Source organism: Electrophorus electricus, chromosome 11 (assembly GCF_013358815.1).
Source record: "Electrophorus electricus isolate fEleEle1 chromosome 11, fEleEle1.pri, whole genome shotgun sequence".
NCBI lineage: Eukaryota > Metazoa > Chordata > Actinopteri > Gymnotiformes > Gymnotidae > Electrophorus > Electrophorus electricus.
In genome coordinates, this window is record NC_049545.1 from 11,348,767 (window position 1) to 11,358,546 (window position 9,780).

A 9,780-nucleotide genomic window follows, 5' to 3' on the forward strand; every position below is an offset into this window, starting at 1 on the left:
GCAGGTAAGCCGCTACCTCACCATTGCCTGCTTCTGTACTGATGCCACCTTAGATCTGCTTGTGATCATTCACACATTTAGATATGAAAATATATGTATTGGTGTAGGATGAATTCCACTATAGTAAGCCTGTCCCTGAATGTTGCACATTATACTCTTTTATGTTGCACTTTTATAAAACGGCACTCTGGTGTGTGGTTTAGGTATAACCTAAACTATTCTGACAATGGCCAATGGTTTCAGATCTAAATAGGAGGTTGCTAATATCTCTGTTTCAGATAATAAGTAGGCCATTTTAAGGATTAGAACTATGTTGGATCAAGGTTCAGTTCCAGACCCAGATTAAATCTAAAATTAGACTAGAATTAATTTCCAGTGGTGATTCACCATGGATACTGTAATTTAGTCCAGACTAATTCATCCATATCTGGGAAACGGGCCCATATTTCTCCACTTGGGCAATAAACCTTTTTTTGACATGAATCATGCATACCATGTCTAAGAAAAAATATATAGATCTTAAAATTGTGAATGCATAAAACCGAAGCATTGAAAATTTGATCAATTTATAACAGTATCTTTTTCTGCAGTAGGGAAAGGCAGAATTGTCAAACGTAGATAGATGGATTGTTTGCTTATTTTGTAGGAACTCCCTTTGGATGTTGTCAACATCTTCCCCGTTAGAAATATTAGGGCATTGTATGTATTTTTATGGAAACAGGTAAAGGGGATAAAAGCAATATTTTTTCTGTTGTGGTGTGTACACACATCTAGCCACCATTGGCCTGGGTGCTGATTAAAAATGATAGATTAATTAGGTCTAAGCACTGAAAAACATTTCCAGCTAACAAATGAGTTATCCTTGACACTTAAGTCTGTAGATCTAACAACTACAATAATAAAAAAAAAAAAGGGGTTCAGAATCATACAAAGGACATGACCAAAAAAGAAAAAAAACATTTTTTAATGATTTCAGTGGGACATGTAAATTATACACATGACCAATACCAGAACAAGCCAAATGTATGAACAAAAAATAACTATAGCTAACTTTAAAATCAAGTTTCGTGTTGATGATGTCATGACTCCTGCGACGAGATGAGTGTACTCGTCATGTTTGGAAGACCTTGTCTGTATTGTGCATAATTAAGGCTCAATTCAACAATTTTATTTTAGATTTTGACAATTATGTCGTTTTTAGAAGACGAAACTTCAGAGGGCGAAACAGGTGCTTGTTCACGACTGGAAAGCTACGTTTTTAGTAAGCCGAGTTTTCATATATGCATTTCTTAAATGTTAGCTTGGTAGCTAACACACGTGTACTGCTGCGGCACTTATAAACGCAGCTGGGGCTAAATTACATTCGTTAGAACTAACAAAAAATAAACTCGTATATAAAATGTTTGCAAATATCTTTATTAGCAATGGCTAGTTAGCAACAGTTGGTTAAAGTTAAGTTGCCTGTAATCTATCGCTATAGTTCACTAATCGAAGGAGCTGTAAGAATACACAGATGCATTTCCTCTAGCTACAATACAATGATAGCGTATTCTTTTCTTGAAATCCTAAAGGCTGTGAGTTGTCCTCCGAAGTGCCCTTCTTTACCTTTCAAGGGGATGAAGAAGAGGATTTGGAGCATTTTCTTGAACTCCGAACAGTGCGTAGAACTTGGCTTGTGTTTTTGATCTCAGAATAAGAGGAAGACTGCTATATCCAAATTTAAAAAGTAGATTTGTACTTAAGTGTCACCCCCACCTAACCTGTAGATCTGCCTCGGCAATGGAGCTAAGGAGGAGAACAATGTGGTGGAGGTGACCGCTATGAACCACCAAGGAAAGAAAATATCCGTGCCTGTAGCGAATCTTCACATATCCTGTCTTCCTATGGTAATGTTACATTTAATATTTATATTTATTTACACAAGATTACTCGATAGCTAGGTGCAAATCCAAGGTTGTCTCCAAGGTAACCTTCAGGACATTATTGTTTTGCCTACTGCTTGGTTAATTGTTATCTTACTTTTGCTTATTGTAACACAATTCCACAAAAGCCTGCAGAGTAAGGCAGTAAATGTTTAAGTATGAGTAAATTAATAATTTTGTAATTCATAAGGATTTCTCCAATGTATTGTGGGCACTTGGTATATCGGTCAGCTTTGCAAGTTACGAGCAGTACACAAATACGGTTCAAACTAAACCTTTGGTCAGGAATTGTTAATCCAGCAGTGTGGCTTCTTCACAAGCTCAATGTAGTTAAAAGAGATTAACTTAAAAACTGAACATTTTCACAGATTCTTTCCCTGTTATTATGGTACCAAAGTCCTTAAACATATGGAATACTGGTGGAGTTTCATGGTCTTGTTTTCTGTTTCAGGTAAGCCTGGGGGAATTTGAGTTGATGGCACCTGTGACACTTCGCCTGAAATCTGGAAGTGGACCAGTGACTGTTAGCGGATTGCATTTAGTTGGTGAGAGGAACGAAAAAGAAACACTACCTCTTTTCTTTTTGACATCTTTAAACAACATGATTGAAATGCTGCTTGCTTTAAACCATTGTCGTTGTTTAGTAAATGTGCTTTAAACCAGTGCCAATTATTATAAAATAGACAAGCATTATTTTTGCATGAACAAATAACAATGTAATTTCTCAAATTTTTCACAGCTTCAGAAAATGATGAGTCTGAAATGTCTGATGAAGAAGACTCAGAGGAGGAAATGCCCTCAATTAAGCCAGCCAAAAAGAAGCAAAAACTGTAATCAACCTTTTGTGAAGATTTCAATGGGTTTTATAGAACTGAACTGAAATTTGAATCTTGGATATTTTTGACAACTTTGACAAGTACTGGGTGGAGGGTCATGACTCATGTCAAGCTCCAGGTACTTTTGACTTTTGTGGTTTCTCGTGGGGGGGAAAGTATTTTTTAACAGTTAAGTAAATTCCAAAATGTTAAATAACCAGTTGTACATCCTTTGTTTTTGTTTTTAAATCAAAAAGTGAAAATTATTGTAAACCTTCAGTATACAAAAGGCATTTCTTGGTTGTCCTTTGTGGAAAGTTGCTTTGGATAAAAGTGTCACTCCAGTATGTTGCATTTTGATGAATGGATTTCTTTACTTCACTGTGTAGTTGGAATGTGTTGTTTAAATAAATTAATAAAAACATTCTGAGGGACTGCTAAGTTAAAGGTTCAGTAATACTGGATATATTACTGGATCACTACTAGTCATCAGTGGAGATGGGAAATGACCACCCTTGTACATTCTAGACATGTGGCCATTTTTGTAATTATTGATATTACTCTGAGGATTATAAAGGAAAGTTGTACTTACTGTACTTTCGCAGATAGCCACTCTGTGTTTACCTGAAGGTAGGTTACCAGCAGTGGTACATGCATGGCTTTTAAAAAAGAGTCCTTTTAAATGTATTGGGGAGGGGGGTCTGTAATAGGCCATTTCAGTGGTAGGGTTGATACTTAAAACTAAAATATTTGTTTTGTACATGTATAGATTTTATTAATAAATCATGTCTTGGTTAAAAAATCTGTAGCGAAATATTACTTTTGCCATGCTTTGCTCAACCACTGGACAGAGTTTACAAGTTCTCACTATAGTGAAACTTGGGTTCCTTAATGAGAATTGTGAGTATTCTCTGTATTCATCACATAAATGTCACAAATGTTACAGCTGTCTTTGGATTTTAGGTGGTACCTTTTTATGTTTTGGTGATTAACAGTAAATGTATAAATAATATAGTTTAAAAGGACAAACATTTTGACAGACTTTCTTATGTCAGTACATCATTTATATTCAGCAAGCATTCAAGCACTATCATAATTTGGAAATGAGGACTGCTTATATACCTACAGATAGAAATTAAAAACCAAAGCAACCTATGCGTGACATTCTGTTGTTAATGAAAAAAAGTAACTAAAAATATTTTTCAGTCAACACTGGTGCCCATTCCATCAGTACATTTGTTGCAGTGGTAGTTCACCGGCAAAACTGAGAAGGGGAAAAACTATATATACGTTGTCTCGCCTATTGCGACCTTTTGCCAGGTCGTGACGTCACTTGCCTCCCCTAGAAACCTTCCTCGGCGTCTCCGTAGGAGAAAGAATATCAAACATGGTTTGTAGTTCACCTGGTGATTGATTTATTTTTAAGCAGAATAGAGACAGTCTGTATTGGTCATATCGGTATTTACTGCCAGATACTTTATAGGAAAGTAAGGAATGATATTTTTGTCTTTTAGAGCCAACACGAAAATTGATGTCGCTAGCTAGCTAACGGATTAGCTAGCTAGCTATAGCTGGGAAGATAAGATTGTATGCATCCTCGAAATAAGACAAATCTCTAAATAAGACTATCTATACCCAACTAATATTTGTTGTTAACTGTGCATTGTCCCGTTACTTGTTGGATACTCGCTAGCTATAGCTATATGAGTATTTGAATATGTTTTCAAGTCTCTTCACGCTATCCTAAATCAGGTTTGAAAATAAGTGAATATTTTTTTTTAGCTCGTACAGCTGTTTCTAACTACAAGTTAGGAACTGATCAGACTTTAACTAGTGAACTAGCTATCGCTTAGGATCCGATTAAACAAGCAAACAAAAACACGTAGCTAGCTAGCCATTTGAGTCTATTAACTCATTATATTATATTATAATCACGTGTTTGTTACGGCATAATGTTACACCTGGTACAGCTCATCAGCAAATGATGAAGGCTTTCATATTCTCAGTTTTATTTGATGTTTGTAAAACGATAGTCTATTGTGAAAAACACCTCATTTCTAATTATGAAATATTGTATCCTTCAGTAGTTTTTGAAAACCATACTGTAGCCATTTCACTCAGCTGGAATGAAGTCAAATGTGTTTTATGTGATCTGAAAACCAATTCTGGTTCAGTCCAGGAGAATGTTAAACTTATAATTGAGATTCTGATTATTCTCCCTCATCTGTTTTTCCCCTACTTAATGCTCATTTATTCATTTTCCCAATCACATCTTAATCTGTCAAAACCTGTAATGCCCTAGAGTACCCCCTTGTTCTCAGCTGTTTAATGGCTGTAGGTCAGATGCACATGCAAGCAGATGCAGGCAAAAAAAATCTGGCTATGGAAATCAGCCTTGGGGTCTTGACTGAAAGAGAGAACAGCTTTCAGTCAAGGAAAACTTTACAGCTTTCAGCCAGTGTTTACATGTCCAAAGTTAGGTCAGCCCCTTAGAGGTTTAAGTACTTTTGATAATTTTAAGTTGTTTTGTCATTTATTTCCCATAATGATATTTTCCCTTGTTCACCTTGTTATGAGAGAGTGCTTTGATTAAGTCTTTGGGTTCCAGGGTTTGTTATCAATCCTTCGAAAACTGAAGAGTGCCCCTGACCAAGAGGTGCGCATCCTGCTTTTGGGTCTTGACAATGGAGGAAAGACAACACTACTCAAGCAACTAGCTTCTGAGGACATTAGTCATATCACTCCCACACAGGTACCCATGCACACATCCCCGAGGACATAATTTGTATCACTCCTACACAGTTACACATGCACACGCCTCTGTGGATATCAGTCCTATCACTCCTACACAGGTACACACGCACAACCTTTAAGAAGGGTACTACTGCAAGGTCGTGCATGTGCAAATTAAAACAAGCTTTATCAATACCGTGCATATATTTGTGGTTTCTCTGACTCTCTTGACTTTACTAATTAGGTAATTAAAAAACATTTATGAGCTAAGTCAGATGTATTTGAGAAGAGAAAGTACAGAACTGTGCAGTGCACAGAAGTGCAGTAGTGAAACTGAGAATCAGTCAATGCATTACCTAAATACGTGTATTAATATCAAAATGAATTTCTGTTATCAAATTGATGTAACATTGAGTTCCTTAGATACCAGTTCATTTCTAGAGTTTACAAGGTATATGTTAAAAGTTGTAATTTTTTGTTTAAAAGAAAATCCAGGGAAAGTGACATGTGCTTTACTGGTACCAGTTTCCTTATATACTGCATGTAATAAATGCGGTCAGATTTGTCCCTTCTACTGCTATATGGGTGTAAATTTTACCCCTGCAATTATGCTTCTTTCATTTTTGGCAGGGCTTCAATATTAAGAGTGTCCAGTCACAGGGATTCAAGCTGAATGTGTGGGATATAGGTGGGCAGAGGAAGATCAGACCATACTGGAGAAACTACTTTGAAAACACTGATATACTTGTAAGTGTTTCCAGACATCTGCTTTTGATGTTCTTGTAGTCAATGGAGGTAGGGAGCAGTAAAACCTGAGTAGTTTTTATTTCAGTTTGCCCTTGTGCTAGTATCTATAATGAAGATGAGCATTTTAATCAGTTCTCTATGATGTGCTGACCTGCTTAGAAAGTTCATTGTGATATTTGCATTTGCCCTTGTTTTGTATTTCTGACCAATTTCTTAAAAGAAAAGTTTCCTTTCCCCAGATTTACGTCATAGACAGTGCAGATCGAAAGAGGTTTGAAGAAACAGGGCAGGTAAGTTTGTGACCCTACCCATGACACTACCCATTTGCAGAAAATCCTTTAAGCCCTTTCATATCTATACGATGACTTTACTTTTAGTAGTCCTTTTACCAGAATGGAAAAATCACAGTGTATATACAGTGTAGGTTTGGGGGAAAAAATTATAAAATTAGTAAATCTAGCACTGGCACTCTTGCTAGTGAAAGTTCTCCCAGTTTGTAGAAAGACAATGGGTACTTGGGTACTAGAAAACATTAATAATGCAGTGTACAAACCAGTAAAAACAAGATTCACAAATCCTGCTAGAAGGAAGTGATTGTGTGGTTTTCTTCACAGGAGCTGGCTGAGTTGCTGGATGAAGAGAAACTTAGTGGCGTCCCTGTTCTCGTCTTTGCCAACAAGCAGGACCTGCTCACTGCAGCTCCTGCCTCGGAGATCGCCGAGGGCCTAAACCTGCACACCATCCGAGACCGCATATGGCAGATCCAGTCCTGCTCTGCTCTTACGGGAGAGGGAGTCCAGGTGAGCTTTACCATACAGACCCTCTGGACTTTGTGTAAGACTAGGTGTTCTTTTCTTTATATAGACAGCAGTACTTCTTTGGCAGTTTGAGCAGTTTGTTTTCCATCAGTATGCTGTTTTCTTGTGTTGACCACTTGGACTCCTTTTTATTTCTCTAGAAATACTGACTTGCATTTTTTCTGCCCATTTAGGATGGCATGAACTGGGTTTGCAAGAATGTCACAGCAAAGAAGAAGTAGGAGCATTAGTACATTAAAGCTTCTCCGGGCATTGTGTGGAAAAACAAAACGCTGTGCACTATGTGGATTGTTCACCAGCTGGTCCAGGTTACAGGGGAATGACCTCTTCTGACAGCAGCTGGGGAGGCCTAGGACAAGTCATCCATGATACTCCCCAGTTGTCCACTGCAACTGCACTGCAAGTCCCCTGCAACATTCCTCTGGGACCCACCATGTGATGTCATGAGTTCCCCTCTCACTTTACTATTCCTTTGTAAAACTTGCTCTGAAAATTCAATGCTACATCTAGTCAAGTACCACAGCCGTTAACCCCTAACACTAGGCTTACCTTACCAGTGCTAGCCATGCTTGGGTCTTACGGATGCTTACTATATTTACTATATGTATTTCAAGACTAAACTTCTCTTCTTGGCCAAGTCTGTTTGTCATCTGTCTGCAAAGGCTTGTTACTTCATGAGTAGCAGTTTTACAGTGTGTGGTCATCCATGGAAAACATTTTTGAGAGTGCTGCTTTTATGAGTGGAAACTGAAGGTTTTGTGTCATTTCTGGATGTGTGTGTGTGTGTGTGAGAGAGAGAGAGTGTCTCAGATTAGTGTACCAATTTTAGAAAGATGTGGTTTGACATTACACACTTATTGGAGGTGTCGGTATATGCAGATGCAATGCTGAGTGTTTTTCTCTGTGTATATTATTGAACACTTCTTTTACATCTGAGAGTTTAGTTCTTGAAGGGACCTTTGTGTAACTTGCTTCAAAAGAGCATTCTGCTGGCTGAGACTGGAATTGTTGACGGGTGTGCTGGTGACTGGTTTAGCAGGCTTAAGCATCTGGTTGTAGCAGTGGAAATGTGTTGTGTGTTTTTTTTGTGAGACAGTATGTGTGCTACAGGTTGGCCTGGGTCACCACTAACTAGAGCAGGTGTGTGTGTGTTTTGGGGAGGTAACTTTAATTTCTGCATTGGGTTTCATTCATTGGGTTCCAGTGCACCACAATACAATAGGGATTTATGTTGGTACCTCTAGTCTTACCACCCACTTTATTTATTTTTATTTTTTTTAAGAAACTTATTTATTTGGCATACCTTGTAAGTGTACATTCAGAGGATATAGCCCATCTGTTCATATGCATACTTTAGGCTAGTCATCACTGGTCAGTTTCTGACTACATGACCCCCTTTTGGGCTCTGCCGGATGCTCCTAGTAGCATAGCGGTCTCCTCACTGATGCCACTCCAACATCACAGTCAAATTGCATAGAGAATTGTTCACTGTCATAATATCCGCTCAGCAATGGTCCTCTGGTCTGGAACTATCTAGTGATGAATGGGGTGGAGGGTGGCAGAAAAATATGTGCATGACAACAAATTATAATTATACCCAGATTACAGTTTGTAATTATACACCTATAAAATGTACCTGTAAGATTTGTGTACCTAATAAAGTAACCAGTAGGTATAGATGCAAGGTGTTTCTGATATAGAGGGTGGTGAGTGTATATGCTGTTGTTTTACTATTTTATTGTTGTTTTTCTTGTTTGTTTGTTTTTTGTTTCTTTGTTTAGTTTTTCCCTCATTCATTTGATTGTCTGAGTAAAACATTTGAAATGAATATTACAATGACTGATGTTCAGCATTTTGAAAGATACAAAAAAAATGTTTGAATTTATACAAAAATCATCTTCCATCTAACTGTTTCTATGGAATCTCCAACATCATATATGAGAAGGAGATGCTGCTGGCACAGTAACAGACCAAGAAATATTGGTGTCCTACATACTGGGTTCTTTTGGTGTCTTCCTGTAGGCAGCCGGGTTTTTTGTTGAATGCAGGAAATTATTGTAAAGTAGAATGTCTGCTGTCCTATTTGGTCATAGTTCAGCGTGACTTAATGTATGACTCTCTTTTGTAGATTGTTTTCTTTTTTGTGTCTTGTTTGCTTATATTTTTCATATTTAGTGATTAAAACACCATGCTGTCTGTAACATTTCACATTGTTTTTATGACTGATTCTTTCGTATGATACCCACCATGCTCAAACTAAGATGAGAATGTAGCTCTCATGTCTTATGACTTGTTACGTTTTGAGTTATCTCAAACTCGGGCGTGCGTTTTAGGAAGGTGGGGGAGGCTGTTAAAATGGAATGCAACCCACATGCTGCATATATGGCATGCCTGTCATGATAAAGCAGCTTCATGATGTTGAAGGAACTATTCTGAACAAAAGACACCAAGTTGAAATTACAGTAAACTATTGTAGTCATTGGTTCAATCAGGCTGATTTATCTTTTCTTTTTATTTAATTCCTCAGAAATGTACGTCTCATTCATTGCTTTAAAACATTTTCTAGTCTGTCTTCTTTAAAACTGGAAGCTGTGTTTTTCTTTGTTTTAAATCTTAAAGGAGTTCTTTTTTCCAGTACGTTCTCTAAGGTGATATGTGAATAAAGAGGCCTTTTCCCTCTCTATACCCTGGGTGAATGTGCCAGTGTGACAAGTCAGGCAGCACTCACTATGTTCAGCCAAAGTT

The 9,780-nt window shown here is 37.5% G+C and overlaps 2 protein-coding genes across 2 annotated transcripts; both read left to right on the forward strand.

The window, feature by feature from the left end:
* Positions 1-1,098: 1,098 nt before the first annotated feature.
* On the forward strand, positions 1,099-3,163 carry npm3 (nucleophosmin/nucleoplasmin, 3). Its single transcript, XM_027023597.2, has 5 exons — positions 1,099-1,261; positions 1,572-1,657; positions 1,767-1,886; positions 2,374-2,467; positions 2,662-3,163. The coding sequence occupies exons 1-5, from the start codon at positions 1,189-1,191 to the stop codon at positions 2,754-2,756; spliced, it is 468 nt and encodes a 155-aa protein (XP_026879398.1). The 5' UTR covers positions 1,099-1,188; the 3' UTR covers positions 2,757-3,163.
* Positions 3,164-4,052: 889 nt separating this feature from the next.
* On the forward strand, positions 4,053-9,243 carry arl3a (ADP ribosylation factor like GTPase 3a). The gene is made up of 6 exons (XM_027023618.2): positions 4,053-4,127; positions 5,346-5,489; positions 6,101-6,217; positions 6,457-6,507; positions 6,832-7,017; positions 7,209-9,243. Exons 1-6 carry the CDS (start codon positions 4,125-4,127, stop codon positions 7,254-7,256), a joined length of 549 nt encoding a protein of 182 aa, XP_026879419.1. The 5' UTR covers positions 4,053-4,124; the 3' UTR covers positions 7,257-9,243.
* Positions 9,244-9,780: the final 537 nt, after the last annotated feature.

Excerpts from the sequence above, each read along its gene's own strand:
- npm3 (XM_027023597.2), top strand. The coding sequence starts at position 1,189 with ATGTCGTTTTTAGAAGACGAAACTTCAGAGGGCGAAACAGGTGCTTGT. Across the intron at positions 1,262-1,571 it reads ACTGGAAAGCTACGTTTTTA|GCTGTGAGTTGTCCTCCGAA; the intron begins GTAAGCCGAGTT and ends GAAATCCTAAAG. Across the intron at positions 1,887-2,373 it reads ACATATCCTGTCTTCCTATG|GTAAGCCTGGGGGAATTTGA; the intron begins GTAATGTTACAT and ends TTTCTGTTTCAG.
- arl3a (XM_027023618.2), top strand. Across the intron at positions 6,218-6,456 it reads TTGAAAACACTGATATACTT|ATTTACGTCATAGACAGTGC; the intron begins GTAAGTGTTTCC and ends TCCTTTCCCCAG. Across the intron at positions 7,018-7,208 it reads TTACGGGAGAGGGAGTCCAG|GATGGCATGAACTGGGTTTG; the intron begins GTGAGCTTTACC and ends CTGCCCATTTAG.